The sequence below is a fragment of the Neoarius graeffei genome, chromosome 13, assembly GCF_027579695.1.
Source record: "Neoarius graeffei isolate fNeoGra1 chromosome 13, fNeoGra1.pri, whole genome shotgun sequence".
Lineage (NCBI taxonomy): Eukaryota > Metazoa > Chordata > Actinopteri > Siluriformes > Ariidae > Neoarius > Neoarius graeffei.
Window position 1 is genome coordinate 76,898,013 of NC_083581.1, and position 24,932 is coordinate 76,922,944.

The following is a 24,932-nucleotide window of genomic DNA, read 5'->3' on the forward strand; positions in this document are numbered from 1 at the left end:
CATGGCCTTGTCCCAACTTTTTTGAGATGTGTTGCTGTCATGAAATTTAAAATCACCTAATTTTTCTCTTTAAATGATACATTTTCTCAGTTTAAACATTTGATATGTCATCTATGTTCTATTCTGAATAAAATATGGAATTTTGAAACTTCCACATCATTGCATTCCATTTTTATTTACGATTTGTACTTTGTCCCAACTTTTTTGGAATCGGGGTTGTATGTTCACACACAAGGTCAAGGTCACCAAAAGGGCAAAATCATTTTTTCGCGATATCTTCCTTCATATTCATCATAAGTGCTACCGGGCGAGGTTTGTTTTGCCTGGCAACACTTGTTCAGAATTGTTTTTGACTGGATATTAGCAAGTAGCACACTGTAGCTAATATTCTTCCTCTTCAAACTGTCTCGGTTTTCATCTTATGTCGAAAAAGAAAATATACCACTTTGAAACATACTGTTTACATGAACACTTGAATGATTTGATAACTGCTCATTGTACCTTTAGAGTTTAGGAAAGGCTCTTCTTATTGTTTGTTCATTTCCTCCTGAATGACTGCAGCTGCTTTGGTCCCTATAACCATCGGCTCTTTTCTCCTGAAGGTATAAACCAAGAGAGAAGCTCCGAGTTTCATTCGGGACACCTGAGTTCCTGGCGCCAGAGGTGGTCAACTTTGACTTTGTTTCCTTCCCTACAGACATGTGGACTATAGGAGTTGTCACGTACATGCTGTAGGTCACACATATACATTTACATACTCTTGTATACATTTATAAATCTGTGAAAAATTAGGATTGTTTTGATGAAGAGCCTCACAATCAACTATAGAGAGATTCAACTAGACAGTATATTATTTGAGAAAGAGCATGAGAGTTGTTTTGTAGATTAAAAAAGAAAAAAAAGAAAGGTCCTTCAAGCCACCAAAAAAATTAGATTTTAATTATTTCAGAGATGTTTTGTACAAGTCAGTGAGGCAGAACATAATCTGTTTGACAAGCAGCTCAGGATTGAAAGCCATGCTAATGAGCTGAACAGGGTCGGGTTTGAGTTTTGACCTCATATAAGAAAAATATCTCATCTCATCACATTATCTGTAGCCGCTTTATCCTGTTCTACAGGGTCGCAGGCAAGCTGGAGCCTATCCCAGCTGACTACGGGCGAAAGGCGGGGTACACCCTGGACAAGTCGCCAGGTCATCACAGGGCTGACACATAGACACAGACAACCACTCACACTCTCACACCTACGCTGAATTTAGAGTCACCAGTTAACCTAACCTGCATGTCTTTGGACTGTGGGGGAAACCGGAGCACCCGGAGGAAACCCACGCGGACACGGGGAGAACATGCAAACTCCGCACAGAAAGGCCCTCGCCGGCCACGGGGCTCGAACCCAGGACCTTCTTGCTGTGAAGTGACAGCACTAACCACTACACCACCGTGCCGCCCCATATCAATTATTTTCCTTTTTTTAAATTAACTAACAGCACCTTGTTTATTCTGTTCAGTATTAGTTTTAGATATTTTTTGGAACAGAATCAGGAATAAATTTAGACATGGACATTAACATCAAGACAAAAACTAATTTTAAAGTGTCTTAAGAAAAAAATTGATTAATTAATAAAATATATAGTTCAATCCACTAATATGATTGGTCGAGCAGCGTTCCAAGAGTTTTTATATTTTGCAATAACAGCAAAGGGACATTTCACTGTGTATCACTCTGCTTGTCACCTAAAATTCCACCTTATGTGGAATATGAAAGAATTGAATATGAACAAATGAAGAAGATAGAAGGGAAGCCAATTTTACCAGAAGCTCCTTTAACAGTAATGTACAAATCAATGTGAGCTACCGAGCCAGCTAGCCGACATGCTGTAAAGTGAGTGTGGCTTCTTTGGGATTAAATTCCGCGTATGGAGCAAAAATAAATGGAACATTTAAATAATATTGGCTGGTGTTGAGTGGTATATCAGATATATTCCACTCAGCTAGCATGACATTGAACGAGTCGAAGACGAGTAGCTGAATGGAATATATCTGACAGACCACAAAAAAGCCAGCCAATCTTCTTCTTCTTATTATTATAATACATACGCATTCCTTTTGGGTGTTCAACGTGTCTTTCTCTTTCAAAATTCTCTCAAAATCTTCCATATTTAACGAAGCAAGCCTGGCGGCCATGTTTGTTTACAAATTGTCACAGTTGCTCGCTAGCGCGGAAGTTTTACATCTCTGACGTGTGACGTCATGTTGTCTTGACAACTATGCAATATCGTTAACCATATTCAGCACTCATTCTCCATTGGGTAGAGTGACATAATACACGTAGGATAAGCGATATGCTAATAATATTGCATGCTATCAAACCAAATGAATGAAACCTGCTAGAAGGGAATAGAACACATGTTTTTATTCCATGGAAAAAGGTTCCTGTATGGATAATAATTGTCTATATTGTATCCAAAATGTCACTTATTTCATAGTAATTTCTTGTTTATAGAACCTGAGGCGGGGCAGCACGGTGGTGTAGTGGTTAGCGCTGTCGCCTCACAGCAAGAAGGTCCGGGTTCGAGCCCCGTGGCCGGCGAGGGCCTTTCTGTGCAGAGTTTGCATGTTCTCCCCGTGTCCGCGTGGGTTTCCTCCGGGTGCTCCGGTTTCCCCCACAGTCCAAAGACATGCAGGTTAGGTTAACTGGTGACTCTAAATTGACCGTAGGTGTGAATGTGAGTGTGAATGGTTGTCTGTGTCTATGTGTCAGCCCTGTGATGACCTGGCGACTTGTCCAGGGTGAACCCCGCCTTTCGCCCGTAGTCAGCTGGGATAGGCTCCAGCTTGCCTGCGACCCTGTAGAACAGGATAAAGCGGCTACAGATAATGAGATGAGATGAATAATACATTCAGTATAGTGTGCCTAAACATTTGCCTAGTAGTGTAAGAATGTCATGGACAGCCCGACAGAACTAAGTGTTCTCAGTGCCCCTGGGATAAGTTGGTATAAATGACCCTGCCTGAACTTAATGTTTTGCAGAGATTGTTAACGATGTGAGGATTTTTGTGCGTAATCACAGAAGGATACCAGCTGGAGAAATTGTGCTAAGCTGCTCTTCTCTTGCCCACAGATTAAGCGGCTTATCTCCATTCCTGGGTGATGATGACAATGAAACCCTAAACAACATATTAACAGTCAACTGGTACTTTCATCTTTTACCTTAATGAACTGAATATTTCATTCTTAGTACATTTCAACCTAATCACTATACACAACCTCTGTACTCAGTGCACTCAGGATAATATACAGTGCACGTACGTTCATTAGATCAATAAAAGAATTGAAAAATAAATCCTGTTATCGAGTTAGAAAGAAGATGTTGAACTCCTTTTATAAACAGATGCAAAACAAATATATGTATCAAACATTTGAATGAAATCTCCATGTAAATGTAGATGTAAATTTTGTGTTAAATCTGCATAATTTATCCTTCCAGTCTTGGGACTACAAAAGGACAGTTTTAGTAAAACTTTCTCTCATGTCTCTCTCAGACTAACACCTTCACTGTTAAGGTGTAATAGTTTTAATTCATGTTGTACAGTCGTATATTTTAAACATTCATTGACAGCATTCACTGACTGCCCTTAGACGTCCATTATACGTGAATTTTGAGTGCACTTTTTTTTGTTGTTGTTCTTTCACATTCTAGGGAATTATGACAAAATTCCTATGTTTGGTAATTGCACATGGAGAATAAGCTGGAAAACATTAAAACCGTTTGAATTTTGTGTCGTGAAATAGTGACTGTCAGTGTGATTTCCCTACACAGGTATTTTGATGAGGAGACCTTTGAACATGTCTCAGCTGAGGCCAAAGATTTCATCTCCAACCTGCTCATCAAAGAGAGGGGGTGAGGAACAGCATACATTTAGGAGCATCTGAATTTGGAAGTTGGAGTTTGGAAATAAGTCATTTTGAACCTCCACCTTGTCGAGCTAAAAACAAAACAAAACAAAAAAAACCACCATGGATGTCCTTGACAGTATTTACTGACTGCTCTTGTCTTCTATTTGCTCTGTCTGAGCACTAAAAGCTCATGAACTAGCAACAAGCTAGCCAGCTAACCTTCCTGATATGAGTAATAACTTTAACTTTTATGATATAGCATCTCAAAACAAAGTACAGTACTGTCAAGTCAGTGTTATCCATTTACCCAACTACTGACTCTGTATGTCGATTCATCTAAAGGCAATACTACAGTATTAACTACTTATTCTATCCAGATTCACTGGATATGAGCAATCGCGTGCTCTGATTGGCTACTCTACTACTAGGCTATCAGCTCATATACCGTGAGTAGAGAAAAACAAAATGGCAGAGCACATCAAGTCAACTATATCACTTTGTTATCAAGTATTTAAAAGAAACAGAAATAGCAAAAGAATATAGTTCCCCCTCCCCATATCGCCTGTTCCACACTCCAGCCCAGTCGGTGGCGGTAATGCACCTTTAAGTTGGTTTGCCAACCCGCAAAAAAACCCTAAAGAAGAAGAAGAAGAAGAAAATGGCGGAGCGTGTTGCTGAACCAACCGAGGACGAAATAAAATCTACTCGAAAACAAAACCCCAAAATATACACCAAAAAAAGCGCAACAAAATATGGAATGAAAGTATTTGATGATAAGAACGTTTTTTTTTTTCAAGAATTATTATTATCGCATTTTTCACAAATTGCTCCTGTCATTTCGCCGGTTTGTTTACGTTCTAAGCGGAAATGATTTTGTCAGACATTTTGTATAAAGTTTTTGTTTATCAAATTTGCAAAAAAAAAAGCTCTTTCTCAAAATCCAGTGAATGTGGATAGAATAAAAGTTATTCCACTCAATCTTGTCATACATGGATTATAGACAACTAGCCTATTAGCTCATGTACGACTCGATTTTGTGGAATAACTGTTAAATATTAACTGAGCGCAAGGTCTTTACGGGAAAATATCAGACAGAGGTCTTGACAGTACGGACTGAGCCACAGGTGAGATCCATACAAAAAGACCTTGGTCTGATATTTTCCTGTAAAAATCGAACAAGTGAGGTTCATAAGGAGTTTATCATATGGCTATTTTTATTTCTAAGATTAAAATAGATGCTCATTATAATGAGGCATGATGCTGCTTTCAGTCACGTCATATTTATAACGTAGTTGAGTCACGCATGTAGAATAAACGGCTAGCAGTTTCAAACTGAATTTATTTCTCCGCTCAAGCCATACATGACAAATGTTCTGAGAAAGATAAAAATATAATCTATATTTGTTTATTTTTCAACAAAATGATGCTAGATAATGAACAGTTTTTTCACTCAAAGCTGGCGCCTTGGAAAGAAAGTCCGTAATTGCCCATCGGCATTATGGGAAAATTCTGCTCGCCAAGGAACCAATCGGAGCGTACGATTTTACCAGAAGTAGCTTGTGCCATATAATAAAATCTTTTTTAAAAGAGTATAAAGAGCTCTAAAGATATTATAATGTATGTAATCATTCACAGTGGTGTATTATTACCATGTCGAAAGGGCATTTTCTTTGGTTTTCTTGAAATGTCGGGAAGATTTCCTCAACCCTGAGTTCAGAATATGATGTCATGTAAACATGGCAGCTCACACCATCAGCAGTAAATGTAGCATTAATTGAATGCATGAATCGGTTGGTAATTAAAAGGGGAATTCTGCACAAACTTTTGTTACCTCTGCCAACTTTGTTGGAGGAGGTTGCGTTTTTGCCTCCATTTGTTTGTCTGTTCCCAACGTGACTCAAAAAGTAGTGAACGGATTTTGATGAAACTTGGAGGAAAGCTGGCCTGTGGGCCAAGGAACGATTGAGATTTTGATGCAAATCCAGGTACGTATATGGATCCAGGATTTTTTTGTCTCTTTCCAACGTAACTTGAAAAGTAGTGAGTGGATTTGGATGAAATTTGGTGTACAGCTTTAGTATTATCCGAGGTTCAAGTGATTTGATTTTGATGTTGATAACGTGGCTTGGCTGAGGTATGCACTCTACCAAATGTCCTTCTAGTTTGTCGTGTTATACTATGGATTCTGTAGCACAGTTTTGCATCTTTGCATTTTGGCATTTGACAATTGGCCACTTTGATGTGGCTCATGAGGTGAAAACTCTGCTATGTTCATGGCAAGGAACTGGGCTCCGACATCTTTCATACTAGTTATATATACTGGATAAGATTTACATAGCTATGAGCCAGACAGGGTAAATTATTCAGTCTTTCTCTTTCGGTTTTCACAGTGGACGTCTTAGTGCTGCTCAGTGTCTTAAGCACCCGTGGCTGAATAATATATCGGAGAAGGCGAAGGGGAGCAATATTATCCTAAAGTCACAGATTCTCCTCAGGAAATACATGGCCAGGCGGCTGTGGAAGGTAAAAAACAACAAAAATAACATTCATACACAAATAAATAATATGCGTAAATGTAAACTTTCGATGTGCTCTCTCTCTCTCTCTCTCTCTCTCTCTCTCTCTCTCTCTCTTTCCTTTTATACAGAAAAACTATATTGCTATAGCAGCAGCCAATAGGTTTAAGAAGATTGGCAGTTCAGGATCCCTCACATCCCTGGGAGTTTGAAATGCTACTTGTACCAAATATAAAGATAATGTTATTTTATCATGTTAATGTCTAAAGATAAACACAAGTAATGCTACAATTATTGAAGTCGGTTTTATTCCTGCCTCACACCCAGCATTCCCAGGACTCCATCACCCTGATCAGGATAGAGCGGTTATTAAAGCTGTACTGCCTTTCAGATTTTTCAAGTGCAGGCCATAAAAATAATTTTCCCGACACCCAATTATTTTTGTTTAGTGACTGAAAGCTACTGAATTCGAATCACAGGCTTCCAGTTTTATTCGGGTTTGTTAAATAGAACAATTAATGAATTTAGAGGCACATGGCCCTAAATTCTTCGCTATTTTTTCCTGCTTCACCATGACCCAATTCAAGATACTACGTCATGCATCACGTGGTGGGCTTTCCCTGTTCACGCAAGGCATTGTGGGATACAAATTTGAAACAGGAGAGAAAAATGGAGGACGTGAGTGTGCGAATGAAACGTGAAAGACCAACTACAGTAACGGAAAGTGAGAAGAAAAGACGTTATGTTATATACAAAGGAAAGGAAACGCAGGACCAAACTAATAAATATGGGCGGTCAGCGAGCACCTCGGTGTGATCAGCTGTTCGTTTAGCGACAGAATGATGGAACTATCAGTGCACGCTCAAAGGGAAACCTGTAGATGGCAGTAATGCAACACTGTGGATGCCAGCTGCCGTAAAACCCAAAAGAAGAAGAAGAAGAAGAAGGTAAACCTGCGCATGCGCACACGGACTTCCTCTGTCTGCTTGACTGCGCGAAGCGAGTGATTTCATGCACATTATTTGCTTTAATCCCCTCAAATTAAATAACTTCCCAGCCACAGAATGGCCTGATATTTTGTGAGATATTACAGAAATAAACAGATATCACAATCACCACATTTCAGACGGAACTAAATTTCACCGATTTTATGAAAGGCTTTAATGTGTGCAGCAGTAGACTTTCAGCTCCAGTGCAAACTGAAGAAGTAAACCTCAGACACTAAACAGGTCTTTGCTTGTAGAACACTTTTATAAAGGGAAAAAAAATGTGTTTACTTTCTGTGTATCCTTTATTTCCTTATAGCTGAAATAAGAACAGGAAATATACTAACACTAACTAATAAGCAGTAAAAATGGGTGAGTGTAAGGATCTGAGTGACTTTGACAAATTATGATGGCTAGATGACTGGGTCTGAATGTCTCCAAAATGGCACATCGTGTGCGGTGTTCCCGGTATGCAATGGTTAGCACCGAACAAAAGTTGTCCAAGGAGCCAAAGGACAACCGGTGAACCAGCGACAGGGTCATGGATGTCAAAAGCTCATTGATTCACATGGGGCACAAAGGCTAGCCCATATGGTCCAATCCCACAGAAGAGCTACTGTAGCACAAACTGCTGAAAAAGTTCATGCTGACAACTTTCTGTTTTAGCCAGCATGAACTTTTTCAGCAGTTTGTGCTACAGAAGCTCTTCTGTGGGATTGGACCATATGGGCTAGCCTTCATGCCTTATGTAAAGCAGTAGCATAAACTCCAGTGCAATTCTTAGAAAAAGGATACCATTTCAGTGAACATGTGTATTTAACTCTTTCGGTTAAACATGCGATTTATACAAATGGGTGTTTTTCCATATTAACCCGAACCCCGAGCTGATACAGTATATGGAGAAATAATGCTTGGATATTGTGTGCTTAACATATCTGAGACATAATCTGTGTTATATTCAGACTTTTATCTTTTATTTGTTTAATTTTAGCGTTAATAAATGGTATTAAGGGTTAAAAGGGAGCGAGGGAGGGAGGGAGGGAGGACTAGTGAGTTCCTCCATGTTAACAGTCTTGTGTTTTCTTCACTCACTCCCTCACTCACTCTGACTCACTTCTGGTCAAAATACGAGTGAATTTTTCATTTTTAACTCATAAACCTAGTTTATCCTACAACCTAATGTCAATTTATGATAGCCTGGGGATGTATTTTAATAATAATAATAATAATAATAATAAAAACAGGTGTAGAAAGGAGGGGAAAAAACAAACAAGAAGGTAAAAGTACTGATTCCTGAATGCGCCATAAACAACATAACAGCCCTATTCACTATATATATATATAACATTTTAAATAATTTCTTCTGTTGTTATTTACCTAAGAATTTAATGCTTGGGGGAGTTTTTGAGAAATAACTAGCAATACTACAACCCCGATTCCAAAAAAGTTGGGACAAAGTACAAATTGTAAATAAAAACGGAATGCAATAATTTACAAATCTCAAAAACTGATATTGTATTCACAATAGAACATAGACAACATATCAAATGTCGAAAGTGAGACATTTTGAAATTTCATGCCAAATATTGGCTCATTTGAAATTTCATGACAGCAACAAATCTCAAAAAAGTTGGGACAGGGGCAATAAGAGGCTGGAAAAGTTAAAGGTACAAAAAAGGAACAGCTGGAGGACCAAATTGCAACTCATTAGGTCAATTGGCAATAGGTCATTAACATGACTGGGTATAAAAAGAGCATCTTGGAGTGACAGCGGCTCTCAGAAGTAAAGATGGGAAGAGGATCACCAATCCCCCTAATTCTGCACCGACAAATAGTGGAGCAATATCAGAAAGGAGTTGGACAGTGTAAAATTGCAAAGAGTTTGAACATATCATCATCTACAGTGCATAATATCATCAAAAGATTCAGAGAATCTGGAAGAATCTCTGTGCGTAAGGGTCAAGGCCGGAAAACCATACTGGGTGCCCGTGATCTTCGGGCCCTTAGACGGCACTGCATCACATACAGGCATGCTTCTGTATTGGAAATCACAAAATGGGCTCAGGAATATTTCCAGAGAACATTATCTGTGAACACAATTCACCGTGCCATCCGCCGTTGCCAGCTAAAACTCTATAGTTCAAAGAAGAAGCCGTATCTAAACATGATCCAGAAGCGCAGACATCTTCTCTGGGCCAAGGCTCATTTAAAATGGACTGTGGCAAAGTGGAAAACTGTTCTGTGGTCAGACGAATCAAAATTTGAAGTTCTTTATGGAAATCAGGGACGCCGTGTCATTCGGACTAAAGAGGAGAAGGACGACCCAAGTTGTTATCAGCGCTCAGTTCAGAAGCCTGCATCTCTGATGGTATGGGGCTGCATTAGTGCGTGTGGCATGGGCAGCTTACACATCTGGAAAGACACCATCAATGCTGAAAGGTATATCCAGGTTCTAGAGCAACATATGCTCCCGTCCAGACGACGTCTCTTTCAGGGAAGACCTTGCATTTTCCAACATGACAATGCCAAACCACATACTGCATCAATTACAGCATCATGGCTGCGTAGAAGAAGGGTCCGGGTACTGAACTGGCCAGCCTGCAGTCCAGATCTTTCACCCACAGAAAACATTTGGTGCATCATAAAACGGAAGATACGACAAAAAAGACCTAAGACAGTTGAGCAACTAGAATCCTACATTAGACAAGAATGGGTTAACATTCCTATCCCTAAACTTGAGCAACTTGTCTCCTCAGTCCCCAGACGTTTACAGACTGTTGTAAAGAGAAAAGGGGATGTCTCACAGTGGGAAACATGGCCTTGTCCCCACTTTTTTGAGATGTGTTGTTGTCATGAAATTTAAAAATCACCTAATTTTTCTCTTTAAATGATACATTTTCTCAGTTTAAACATTTGATATGCCATCTATGTTCTATTCTGAATAAAATATGGAATTTTGAAACTTCCACATCATTGCATTCCGTTTTTATTTACAATTTGTACTTTGTCCCAACTTTTTTGGAATCAGGGTTGTATTAATTATTAATTATTATATCATGTGGACATCAACGCCCTCATGAGGGACTTTCATAGGTCCCAAGTTTCCAAGTTCCAAATGCTGGTCCATTTCTGAAGTGATGCCAGGGGCTGATGCCACATAGTGACTGATTGATTGATTGACGATTAAACATTTTTTCAAAATTAAAAAAAGGCATTGAAATATGCCGGCACGGTGATGTAGTGGTTCGCACTGTCGCCTCACAGCACACGGGTACTCCGGGTTCCTCCACAGTCCAAAGACATGCAGATTAGGATAATCAGTGGCTCTAAATTGACCGTAGGTGTGAATGTGAATGGTTGTGTCTCTGTGTGCCAGCCCTGCAATGATCTGGCGACTTGTCCAGGGTGAACCCCACCTCTCACCCGTAGTCAGCTGGGATCGGATCCAGCTCGCCTGAGACCCTGTACAGGATAAGCGGCTACAGATAATGGATGGATGGATGAAATATGCAATTTCCAAGCCTTTCAGCTTATTTTTTATGACATTTATATAGGTATCAAAACTTGCAAGTGGATGGTGTATCTGCTGACAGCTTATAACAGCTCGTGCTTTGTGTCTGACAGCACAGAGCAGTGTTTATTTTGACGGGGCAGTGATCTTGACATTTGATTAATCACACTTTAGTCTTGGATCATTACAGACATTGGGCTATTACAGGTCTACACTCAAGTCTATCTACTCAAGTCTACACTCCCACAGTTTTAACAGAAATCTTTAAACAATTTTAGATTTGTAAACCACAAAAGAAAACCTGTAACATGATGAACTGTCCCAACTCTCCTTATCTGGCCATTTTTGAAAAAAAAATCCTTAAATGTTTTTTTCCCCAAAAATTTAAGTTTACTCAATAATACTATATCTGGTCACTCTAGGCGACATACTTTAATTCCTAACATATCCCCAGTTCACCAGCATACATTACACCAGAGAATGGAGGTGGATTTTAAAGTAGAAAATACAAGCTTTGGTTGATAAAAATATTGAATTGCACAAACAAATTGCACAAATGATATAGTCATCCAAATTCATCAACTCTCAAAGACAAAGAAAACCATACTGGCTGGACGTCGCCCAGGATAAAAAGGTCCAATCTACTCTTAAATTAAATTTTGCTTTGTGGAAAGTTAGAACCACGCTAGACCGGAAAAAGCATGATAGACCCAAACGTAGAAGCGCTATTATCGCTCGGGAAATAATTAAATTCAATATAGATATTGCAGCTCTAAGTGAAGTTTGACTTGGTGACAGTGGCTCCATCAAGGAAGAAGCAGGTTGCACGATTCTTTGGAGTGGAAAAACCTCTGGTAATAAGAGCGAGTCTGGGGTTGCCTTAGCTATTAAGAATGATATAGTCGCCAAACTGACCGAAGATCCTAAGCCAGTAAATGACAGATTGATGACCCTTAGGCTTCCCCTCACAAACAGCAGGTACCCAAGTTTGATTGCCAATTATGCTCCTACTATATCCAACAGTACAGAAAGCATCATACAGTTCTATGATGTGCTGGATCAGACCTTGAAAACTGTGCATAAAGCTGACAAGATCATTCTTTCGGGTGACTTCAATGCTAGAGTTGGTCAGGATGATGCAATTTAGCCAAATGTGCTGGGAAAATGTGGAACCGGTAAAACGAACTCAAATGGCGAGGCGACATACTTTAATTCCTAACATATCCCCAATTCACCAGCATGCATTACACCAGGGAATGGAGGTGGATTTTGAAGTCAAAAATACAAGCTTCGGTTGATAAAAATACTGAATTACAGAAACCTTACTGCAGTGTCCAGCTTTGTGGCTCCAAATGAAGTAGGCTACTCTAAGGGGCAACATCTAACTTGTGATGTCATCTAGAATCTGATTGGTTGAAATTAATTTATGGGAATACAAACTGTCCCAGGTCTCCCCCGTTCCAAGTATCCCTGCTCTCCCTTATTATACCTGCGGGTTCATATATTTTATAAAACAAAGCATTGCTTGTTTGCCTCTAAAACTGGTCCCGGATCAGGAGAAAATCGTAAAGACATGGTCCATTTTTTGTCCATAATTTGTTATGATGCTAACAGCAGTCACTGTAAGACTTGGCCAGTGTTAATGACCCGGATAGAGGCAGTTATCGACAGGGCTGAACCTCTGAACCTCAAGCCATGTTTGGAGGAATATAACTGGAAAAATATTAAAATATTGACTGCTGCGCGCGACAGTCATTTAGCCCAGTTTAACCATCTATAAACAATGTCCCTCCCATTACAGCCCCCCATTTAAAACCTCTTCCCACTGAAACAGATCGTTTCGAATTATTTTCAGCTCGTTGCTCATCGCAACAGCCCACACTAAGTCACGATAGCGTCAATTGGTCGCCTTAGCAACCCAGAAGGTGATGACGTCATAAAGAGGGACGCTTATTAGAACGCGGCTGCACACAGCTGGAGCTTTATTGTTCTAGATTTCTGACTGCGCTCTGAACGGCAGACTGAAACACAATGAGTGTGAATTTGTTTTTTCTGCCATCAGTATTGAAAAAATGGCGAAGAAAGTCAGGCAGTGATGAAGAGGAAGAAGTTGTGGCCAGAGCATCAGAAGAAGAAGAAGAAGTTGTGGCCAGAGCATCAGAAGAAGAAGAAGTAGTTGCGGCCAGAGCATCAGAAGAAGAAGAAGAAGTTGCGGCCAGAGCATCAGAAGAAGAAGAAGAAGAAGAAGAAGTTGCAGCCAGAGCAACAGAAGAGGAAGAGACTGCGGCCAGAGCAACAGAAGAGGAAGAGACTGCGGCCAGAGCAACAGAAGAGGAAGAGACTGCGGCCAGAGCAACAGAAGAGGAAGAGACTGCGGCCAGAGCAACAGAAGAGGAAGAGACTGCGGCCAGAGCAACAGGAGCGTTAGAAGTTGCGGCCAGAGCAACAGAAGAGGAAGAGACTGCGGCCAGAGCAACAGGAGCGTTAGAAGTTGCAGCCAGAGCAACAGAAGAGTTAGAAGTTGCAGCCAGAGCAACAGAAGAGGAAGAAACTGTGGCCAGAGCACCAGGAGCATTAGAAGTTGCGGCCAGAGCAACAGGAGCGTTAGAAGTTGCAGCCAGAGCAACAGAAGAGGAAGAGACTGTGGCCAGAGCAACAGGAGCGTTAGAAGTTGCGGCCAGAGCAACAGAAGAGTTAGAAGTTGCAGCCAGAGCAACAGAAGAGTTAGAAGTTGCAGCCAGAGCAACAGAAGAGGAAGAAACTGCAGCCAGAGCAACAGAAGAGGAAGAAACTGCAGCCAGAGCAACAGGAAAGTTAGAAGTTGCAGCCAGAACAATAGTTGAGAAAGTTGTGGCCAGAGCAATAATAGAGGAAGAAATTTTGGCCAGACTAACAGAAGAGTTAAAAGTTGTGGCCAAAGCAATAGCAGAGGAAGAAATTGTGGCCAGAGCAACAGAAGAGTTCAAAGTTGCAGCCAGAACAATGGAGCAGCAAATGACCATCTCCATGAGGCAGATACAAAACTGTTTTAAACAGCAAATATTTGCCATGGAGCTCTACCAACTAGAGGTGTTCAGATCTCCGGAGACTATCCGGGAGCTGAGTGAGGATCTGGAATTTGCTGAGGCAACAGTGAAAGCATATGTGGCATATTTTAGTTTTACATCGATGTCTCTGGATGAGGCTTTGCGAATATTCCTTAGCAAGTTTTGGCCACAGGACGAGTTTGAGATTCAGCATCAACTTCTGACTCACTTCTCTGACCGGTACCTTACATGTACTGGACAACCGCTCGCCTTACAGACTTCAGTGTACAACCTGAGCTGGGCCATGATCATGCTGAATGCTGAGCTTCATAGCAGTTACAGACGGAGGAAAATGACTTGTGACGATTTTATGGAGATACTGAATAGTATGATTTTTGACTCTCCGTATCCTCTGAACGTAAACATGAAGAAAATCTATAAATCGATCAAAGCGAAGCCATTAAAAACATTCCTAGTAAGAACTAGATGCCAGGACAAAAAGAAAACATTGACGGAATCGACTGACAACAACCCTACCACCACTGTCCATAAAAGAGGAAATCTCATCTGCAAAAAAGTTATGGACGAGAATGGGAGAAAAACCAGAAAGGACCAGAGAGCATGGAAGCCGTTTACTGCAGTTCTAAAAGGTATGGTTCTACATTTAGAAAAAGGCACACCTTCCTTAGGTTTCTTGTCCGAGGCAGACAGCAAGAATGCCATTAGGCTGCATCATGCTGTGGCATACCCTGCAGATTACAGAAAGAGGCCCTACGTGCTGTGCCTCAAGACTGCAGATTCCAGACTCTTCTACTTCCAGGCTGAGAGTGAAGTAGAGCAAAAATCATGGATAGCAATCATTAACCGTATCGCCGCCCGTTACTCTGCTCTTCCACTCAATTCTGATTCACACAACATAAAAGCACATCGCCCTCAGATTCTACCTTCATATCCCACCAGTCTGTCTCTGCAGCAGCACCTCGAGTACTACATGGACCAGATACAGAAGCTTTTAGAACATATGGCTTCCTCTCCGACACTGCATCTTTGTCAAGGTTCTTCAGATCATATGGTGCAAGAGAAGGAGCGCTACACAGCATATGTGACAGCATTAAAGGAGCTTGTTGCAAAAGAAGACGACGACACTGGAGAAGGTTGCAGCACCTCAAATTCACGTCAGTATCTTCCACAAGGAACGAGGATGACACCAATCTGCTGAAAGGTATTTCATTTTATTAGTTACAAAAATAGGGGGGCATGGTGGTGTAGTGGTTAGCACTGTCGCCTCACAGCAAGAAGGTGCTGGGTTCAAGCCCAGTGGCCGGCAAGGGCCTTTCTGTGTGGAGTTTGCATGTTCTCCCCGTGTCCGCGTGGGTTTCCTCCGGGTGCTCCGGTTTCCCCCACAGTCCAAAGACATGCAGGTTAGGCTAACTGGTGACTCTAAATTGAGCGTAGGTGTGAATGTGAGTGTGAATGGTTGTCTGTGTCTATGTGTCAGCCCTGCAATAACCTGGTGACTTGTCCATGGTGTACCCCGCCTCTCACCCATAGTCAGCTGGGATAGGCTCCAGCTTGCCTGCGACCCTGTAGAACAGGATAAAGCGGCTAGAGATAATGAGATGAGATGAGATTTACACAGGGACTTGTATGGCGTTTCAGCGACGTAATCTAGGGCTCACAATAAACAGATAAACAGGTTGAAATGTGTTGGTATAAAACAAAAGAGAATGTATAGTTGTTGATATGGTGAAGTTTTCTCTTATGAGATTTCTGTTTATTTAACGTTTATGTACAAAGTCTCAACTTTATAAGAATCAGAATGAAGTTTGCCATGGCCTAAAGGTTAGAGAAGCAGCTTTGGAACCAAAAGGTCACTGGGTACATTTCCTGGACCAGCAGGAATGGCTGAAGTGCCTTTGAGCAAAGTACCTATCCCCCACCTCCTCCCCAGGCTGCTCTGGGTATGTTGTATATCACTCTGGATAAGTCAAAGTTCCTTTCACGCCAGAATCTGGTCTTCCCAGGCAGTCTCCTGTCCCAGTACTAGTCAGCTCTTTGAGGTGTACGGGTGCGATGTCAATCTCCATTTTGATAGCTCTCAGCCTCTTGCCTATACAGCTAGGGTTACAGTGGGGGCAGGTCCTCTGGTAACCATGAGAGTTTGACTTCCCCACTCACATTTGTATTGCAGCGTGCCTTGCCAGATGGTAGTAGGTAACATTTTTATGATGATCTTTGGTATGACCTGACCGCGAGTAGAACTTGCGATCTCCTGGTCAAGAGGTGTACACACTAACCACTAGGCCAACTCATGGTCGCTCTGGATAAGAGCATCTGCTAAATGCCATAAATGTGATGTAATGTAAAACATGTTCTCACATACAAGGAATTTGCTTTGATGGTTGGTGCTTGAACAGTTAAGATAAAAGAAGTTAAAAAAAGACAAATGTAGTTATATAAATAGAATAAAAAAGAAGAATCTAAAATATACAAATTTGAAAAGTGAACATATTTAAGGGGTATGTATATGGGTTGTTTTGAAGTTCAAGCTGTACATGGTGTGCTGGAATGTGCAATAAAAGTTCACAGAATGAAGATGTATGACATGATGATGAAATGTGCAAAATCGCAGTTCAGAGAGGAAGTACATTCATGTCACGGATTGAAAGTGTGAGGTTAAAGTCAGTGGGGATCTTATTGATGACCTTATTGATGAGGCTAGCTGCAGTGGGGGGAAAAAGCTGGCCTGATGACGTGAAGTTTTGGTTCTAATGGACCACAACCTCCTACCAGAGGGTAGTGATTCAAAAAGTTTGTCTGGGGTGAGAGGAGTCGACCACAATCCTTTCTGCTCTCCTCAGGGTCCTGGACTTGTACAGGTCCTGAAGAGACGGAAGGTTGCAGCCAATCGTCCTCTCAGCAGAGTGAATGATGTGCTACAGTCTGCCTTTGTCCCTGGCAGTGGCAGCAGTGTACCAGATGGTAATGGAGGAGGTGGGGATGGACTTGATGATGGTGGTGTAAAAGTACACCATCACTGTCTTTGGCAGATTGAACTTCTTCAACATCCTCTGCTGTGCTTTCTTGGTGAGAGAACAGATATTCATCTCCCACTTGAAGTCCTGAGTGATTGTAGTGCCCAGGAAGTGGAAATACTCCACAGAGGTTACTGAGGAGTCAAACAGGGTGATGGGGGAGGGAGGGTGTGGCAGAGCTCCTCCTGAAGTCTACAATTATCTCCATTGTCTTTAGAGCATTGAGCTCCAAGTTGTTCTGCCTGCACCCGGACACCAGCTCGTCAATCTCCCACCTGTAGGCAGACTCCTCCTCATCAGAGATGGGTCCAATGAGTGTGGTGTCGTCAGCAAACTTTAAGAGCTTGACAGACTGATAACTGGAGGTGCAGCTGTTGGTGTACAGGGAGAAGAGTAGAGGAGAAAGGATGCAGCCTTGGGGTGATCTGGTGCTGATGGTTCAGGAGTCAGAGACGTGTTTCCCCAGCTTCACGTGTTGCTTCCTGTCAGACAGGACATCAGTGATCCACCTACAGGTGGAGTCAGGCACGCTCAGCTGGGAGAGCTTGACCTGCAGAAGAGCCGGGATGATAATGTTGAAATTCACAAACAGGATCCTAGTGTAGGTTCCTGGGGAGTCCAGGTGCTGGAGGATGAAATGAAGAGCCATGTTGACAGCATTGTCTGTAGATCTGTTGGGTCTGTAGGCAAACTGCATGGGGTCCAGGAGCAGGTTGGTACCAGACAGGCTGGTTTGAGTATTTCTATAATGGCTGATCTCCTGGGATTTTTATGCAAAACAGTCCTTAGAGTTTACTCAGAATGGTGTAGTAAAGAAACAACATCCAGTAAGCAGCGGTTGTGTGGACTGAAACACCTTGTTGATGAGAGAGTTCAATGGAGAGTGGTTTGAGCTGACAGAAAGCTGACAGCAACTCAGATAACCACTCTGTACAACTGTAGTGAGCAGAAGAGCATCTCAAAATGTAGGTACAACCCATCGAACCTTGAGGCAGACAGGCTACAACAGCAGAAGACCATCTTGGGTTCCATTTTTGGCAGCCAAGAACAGAAAACCAAGGCTGCAGGGAGCACAGGCTCACCCAGATTGGACAGGTGAAGACTGGAAAAACATTGCTGATCTGAAGAATCTTGTTTTTTGTTGAGGCACACAGGTGGTAGGTTCAGAATTTAGCGGTAAATCCATGGACCCAACCTGCCTTCCTCTTGGTGGCAACACTGAACAAAATATTGAAAGAAAATTTGGTGAAACAGCTTACTATTGGCAAAACATGCAAAATAGGATTTTTCCCTCCCCATGATGGTAAGTTTTTGGAAATATCAGAAACTAACAACAGTAAAATATATCAACAGATATAACCATATTTCTCAGAAAAAAAGGTGCTATGAAATAATCCCAAGACAGGCACAATGGCTTGCAATTCTTGGAGAAATCTCAATGTAAATTGAAATACCGGCATTTTCATGAGTAAATTGCTAAACGAGACATTACTAAATAATTTTAAATCACGTCGACAATATAACCACCAATAAATGCACCCACAAGACTGGATTATATACTGAACATACAACCCCAATTCTAAAAAAGTTGGGACACTGTAAACTCTAAATAAAAACAATGCGATAATTTGCAAATCATGGAAACCCTATATTTCATTGAAAATAGAACAAAGGCAACATATCAAATGTTAAAACTGAGAAATTTTATTGTTTTTTGAAAAATATATGCTCATTTTGAATTTGATGTCAGCAACACGTTTCAAAAAAGTTAGGACAGGGGCGTGTTTACCACTGTGTTGCATCACCTCTACTTTTAACAACACTCTGTAAACGTTTGGGAACTGAGGAGACCACTCGCTGTAGTTTTGAAAGAGAAATGTCCCATTCTTGCCTGATATACAGTTAGGTCCATATATATTTGGACACTGACACAAGACTTTCAGCTTTCATTTGAGGGTATCCACATTAAAATTGGATGAAGGGTTTAGGAGTTTCAGCTCCTTAACATGTGCCACCCTGTTTTTAAAGGGACCAAAAGTAATTGGACAATTGACTCAAAGGCTATTTCATGGGCAGGTGTGGGCAATTCCTTCATTATGTCATTCTCAATTAAGCAGATAAAAGGCCTGGAGTTGATTTGAGGTGTGGTGCTTGCATTTGGAAGATTTTGCTGTGAAGAAAACATGCGGTCAAAGGAGCTCTCCATGCAGGTGAAACAAGCCATCCTTAAGCTGCGAAAACAGAAAAAACCCATCCGAGAAATTGCTACAATATTAGGAGTGGCAAAATCTACAGTTTGGTACATCCTGAGAGAGAAAGAAAGCACTGGTGAACTCATCAATGCAAAAAGACTTGGACACTCACAGAAGACAACAGTGATGGATGATCGCAGAATAATTTCCATGGTGAAGAGAAACCCCTTCACAACAGCCAACCAAGTGAACAACACTCTCCAGGAGGTAGGCATATCAATATCCAAATCTACCATAAAGAGAAGACTGCATGAAAGTAAATACAGAGGGTTCACTGCACGGTGCAAGCCACTCATAAGCCTCAAGAATAAAAAGGCTAGATTGGACTTTGCTAAAAAACATCTAAAAAAGCCAGCACAGTTCTGGAAGAACATTCTTTGGACAGATGAAACCAAGATCAACCTCTACCAGAATGATGGAAAGAAAAAAGTATGGCGAAGGCGTGGTACAGCTCATGATCCAAAGCATACCACATCATCTGTAAAACACGGCGGAGGCAGTGTGATGGCTTGGGCATGCATGGCTGCCAGTGGCACTGGGTCACTAGTGTTTATTGATGATGTGACACAGGACAGAAGCAGCCGGATGAATTCCGAGGTATTCAGAGACATACTGTGTGCTCAAATCCAGCCAAACTGATTGGTCGGCGTTTCATAATACAGATGGACAATGACCCAAAACATAAAGCCAAAGCAACCCAGGAGTTTATTAAAGCAAAGAAGTGGAATATTCTTGAATGGCCAAGTCAGTCACCTGATCTCAACCCAATTGAGCAGCATTTCACTTGTTAAAGACTAAACTTCAGACAGAAAGGCCCACAAACAAACAGCAACTGAAAACCACTGCAGTAAAGGCCTGGCAGAGCATTAAAAAGGAGGAAACACAGCGTCTGGTGATGTCCATGAGTTCAAGACTTCAGGCAGTCATTGCCAACAAAGGGTTTTCAACCAAGTATTAGAAATGGACATTTTATTTACAATTATTTAATTTGTCCAATTACTTTTGAGCCCCTGAAATGAAGGGATTGTGTTTAAAAAATGCTTTAGTTCCTCACATTTTTATGCAATCATTTTGTTCAACCCACTGAATTAAAGCTGAAAGTCTGAACTTCAACTGCATCTGAATTGTTTTGTTCACAATTCATTGTGGTAATGTACAGAACCAAAATTAGAAAAATGTTGCCTCTGTCCAAATATTTATGGACCTAACTGTACAATTTCAGTTGCTCAACAGTTCGGGGTCTCCTTTGTCGTGTTTTGCGCCTCATAATGCAGCAAATGTTTTGAATGGGAGACAGGGCTGGACTGCAGCAGGCCAGTTTAGCACCCGGACTCTTTTACTATAGAGTCATGCAGTTGTAATATGTGCAGAAAGCGGTTTGGCGTTGTCTTGCTGAAAGAAGGAAGGCCTTCCCTGAAAAAGATTTTGTCTGGATGGCAGCATATTGCTCTGAAATGTGTTTATATCATTCAGCATTAATGATGCCTTCCCAGATGTACAATCTACCCATGTCATGTGCACTAATGCACCCTCATACCATCACAGATGCTGGCTTTTGAACTGTGCATTGATAACAAGCCGGATGGTCCCTCTCCTCTTTAGCCTGGAGGACGTGGTGTCCATGACTTCTAAAAAGAATTTCTACTTTTGATTCGTCAGACCTCGGGACAGTTTTCCACTTCGCCTTAGTCCATCATAAAAGAGCTCAGGCCCAGAGAAGGTGGCGGGGTTTCTGGATATTGTTTATATCTGGTTTTAACTTGCATTTGTGGATGCAGTAATGAAGTGTTTTCACAGACGATGGTTTTCTGAAGTGTTCCTGAGCCCATACAGTGATTTCCACTACAGACCCGTGTCTGCTTTTAATGCAGTGTCTCCTGAGGGCCTGAAGATCACAGGCATCCAGTGTCAGTTTTCAGCCTTGTCTCTTGCATACAGAGATTTCTCCAGATTCTCTGAATCTTTTAATGATATTATGGACCATAGATGATGTGATCCCCAAATTCTTTGCAATTTTACAATGAGGAATGTTATTCTTAAACTGTTGCACTGTTTGTCCACACAGTCTTTCACAGAGCGGTGAACCCCTCCCCATCTTTACTTTTGAGAGACTCCGCCTTTCTGGGATGCTCTTTTTATACCCAATCATGTTACTGACCTGCTGCTAATTAACCTGATTTTTTTTTTTCGCATTACACAACTTTTTCAGTCTTTTGTTGCCCCGTCCCAACTTTTCTGAAACGTGTTGCTGACATCAAATTCAAAATGAGCATATATTTTTCAAAAAAGAATAAAATTTCTCAGCTTTTACATTTGATGTGTTGTCTTTGTACTACTTTCAATTAAATATCGGGTTTCCATGATTTGCAAATTGTCACATTCTGTTTTCATTTTTGTTTTACACAGCGTCCCAACTTTTTTGGAATTGTGGTTATAAAATAGCCATGTAAGTGCTTCCTCTTCACTGTCATCTGCATTCACCTCCCCACTGTGGAAATAAAGGTTCATCAAATCATTTCTCAGAAAACTAGAAAATAATTTGAAAGAGGGAAACATTTGTGAGGACAAGATGCTTTCTTTTGAGCCAAATCCACGGTGTTTGTATTATTTCTATTGTCTGTAATTATCAGAGATGACAACCAGAGTAGTCATAGATATTTTAATTTACATCTGGTTAGTAGTGCTGTTATATAACTTACCATATTCCTGAAAAAGAGTAGTGGCAATCTACCAATGTAACTTTGTCACATCTTTTTTGCCAGCAGGTAAGTTGTTCTCGTTGTTCCTTAAGATTTTTCAATGAACTGATATTAAAAAAAACAAACAAGTTATCATTTACCAACATGTAGAAATCTAAATATATATTTTATCAAGCACCGTTTTGTAGTATGTGCACATACTGGAGTTAAAAAGGAATTTTTTTCATACCTTAATGGTAAAACCTCCTGCAGGAGGTGCTGTCTGGTTGTTGTGAATGAGGCACTGTGCCACGTTTCCGCCGAGACACGTTGATCCTTTTCTTCATCTTTAATGCTGTAAAACCCAAAATATGTTTAAAAATAGTAACCAGATTCACTGACTTGCAAATTTTACAAGCATTGCAATGGTACAAACAGGAGCACAAGAAATCTCATCTCATCTCATTATCTGTAGCCGCTTTATCCTGTTCTACAGGGTTGCAGGCAAGCTGGATCCTATCCCAGCTGACTACGGGTGAAAGGCGGGGTACACCCTGGACAAGTCGCCAGGTCATCACAGGGCTGACACATAGACACAGACAACCATTCACACTCACATTCACACCTACGGTCAATTTAGAGTCACCAGTTAACCTAACCTGCATGTCTTTGGGGGAAACCGGAGCACCCGGAGGAAACCCACGCGGACACGGGGAGAACATGCAAACTCCGCACAGAAAGGCCCTCGCCGGCCACGGGGCTCGAACCCGGACCTTCTTGCTGTGAGGCGACAGCGCTAACCACTACACCACCGTGCCGCCCCAGCACAAGAAATATTATTACCAATTCCTCAAACATCTAAATAGAAGAAAGAAAACATTCTTATCCCCCACCATAATTTTGTGCCTATAAGCACCTGTGAAATATTTAAATAATGTTGGCTGGTGTTGAGTGGTCTATCAGATATATTACATTTAGCTAGCATGATACTAAACAAGTCAAAGACGAGTAGCTGAATGGAATATATCTGATAGACCACAAAAAGCTATTATTATTATTATTATTGTACACTCTCTTTTCCAGTTTTTCAATGTCCGTATGTTTTTCTCTTGTAAATCAGGGGCAAACCGTCAGGGCCTTCTAGGTGTTCAGAGAAGTCCAAACATATCAGCATTTCAAATGTTATATTTAATTTCTTTCATTCTTTTAATTTCTTTCATTATAATCTCTTCTAATTCAGCCTCATTTTCTATCAAATGTGTTTCAGAAATGAAAGGGTTACTGTCCTGAAAACATTAAAATCGAGTTATCCAATGAGATTGTTTTGTTTGTTGTCTCTAGGCTGAGAAGAGTTGAGAGCTGCTCACTCATTGGTTAGGACTTCACTGCCGGGACAGAAGGCCATGGCAGTGTCTGTTTATGTAGGAAGTGACAGATGAAGACAGATTAACCAATCAGATTTTGATTTATAGTGGGAGGGACCAAATATTTATCACCCTCAGCCTTCTCGAAGGCCTTCGACCTCCACCAGTATGCCTACCGTGCAAACAGATCTACTGAAGACGCCACAGTCACAGCTCTACACACTGCACTATACCACCTGGAGCAGCAGGGGATCTATGTGAAAATGCTCGTTGTAGACTACAGCTCGGCTTTTAACACCATCATCCAAGACATGCTAATTGTCAAGCTGCTGGACTTAGGCATTCCCTCACTCACCTATTCCTGGATAAAGGACTTTCTGACAAATCGCCGCCAAACAGTGAAACTTGGCCTTCACTTTTCCTTCTCCCACACACTGAGCACCGGCTCTCCCCAGGGCTGTGTGTTGAGCCCCCTACTGTATTCTCTTTACACACATGACTGCACCCCTGCCTACCCTGGAAACACCATCATTAAATTTGCCGACGACACCACTGTGGTTGGGCTGATCTCAGGAGGTAATGAGGTGAACTACAGGAACGAGGTCTTGAAGTTGACAGAGTGGTGCTCAACAAACAATCTGTTACTGAGCACCTCAAAAACTAAAGAAATCATTGTCGACCAGGAAGAACAGGGCTGACCTCACCCCCCTCTGCATCAACGGCAACTGTATAGAGAGGATCAACACCTTCAGGTATCTTGGCACCCTCATCTCTGCAGACCTCTCCTGGTCTGCAAACACCATGGCAGTTATCAAGAAGGCCCAACAATGACTACATTTCCTGAGGGTGCTCAGGAAGAACGACCTGGATAGTAAGCTGCTGGAGACCTTCTACAGATCCTGCATTGAGAGCCTGCTGACGTACTGCATCTCTGTGTGGTACGCCAGCTGCACTGAAGCAGACAGGAAGAGGTTGCAGAGAGTGGTTAAGACAGCGCAGGAAATTGTTGGCCACCCTCTCCCCACCTTGGACGACATCTATAACTCTTGCTGCCTCACCAGAGCAAGGAATATTGTTAAGGACGGTTTTCACCCGAGCCATCATTTGTTTGACCTGCTGCCCTCTGGGAGGCGCTACAGGTGCATCAGGTCCAGGACTAACAGACTCAAGAACAGTTTTATCCCTAGAGCCATAACCCTGCTGAATGCAAACATGCACTAACCCCACTCCTTATTGACTGTTTCATATTATTTATTATCTATTATTAGTTATCCACCTTAGTAGTGCAATAATAAATGCAATATGCACTTTTATTTATTTATTATGTATGTTGTGTGTGTTGTATGTTTTGGGTATTGTTCAATTTTATGTGGTCTTGTGTGGGTAGGTTTTCTTTTTTTTTTTGTCTGTTCTGTTTCTATGTGGTGTTGCACTTTAAGGTTAGCTTTTAATTTCATTGTACTTTGTACAATGACAATAAATTGATTTTGATTCTGATTCTCGAAGGCCAATACGAACTTAACCGCGAGTCAGCGCCGTCAACGCAGCAGTGAAGTCACCTTTCAGCTGGTGTACCGTTCATCAGTAGTGTTAGCAAATGCTAATAAAGTGGTCAAGTCAGTGCTATCGAGAACAAGTAGCACAGGCTAACGACCGAGAAACTAAGA

At 41.4% G+C, this 24,932-nt stretch overlaps 1 protein-coding gene across 1 annotated transcript in view; it reads left to right on the forward strand.

The window, feature by feature from the left end:
• The window catches only part of mylk2 (myosin light chain kinase 2), a 28,800-nt gene extending 22,175 nt beyond the window's left edge, over positions 1-6,625 (forward strand). The window contains exons 12-16 of the mRNA XM_060936699.1: positions 603-731; positions 3,122-3,193; positions 3,821-3,901; positions 6,288-6,420; positions 6,545-6,625. Of these exons, the coding sequence (XP_060792682.1) occupies positions 603-731; positions 3,122-3,193; positions 3,821-3,901; positions 6,288-6,420; positions 6,545-6,625 (496 nt within the window). The remainder of the gene's footprint in view (positions 1-602; positions 732-3,121; positions 3,194-3,820; positions 3,902-6,287; positions 6,421-6,544) is intronic.
• Positions 6,626-24,932: the final 18,307 nt, after the last annotated feature.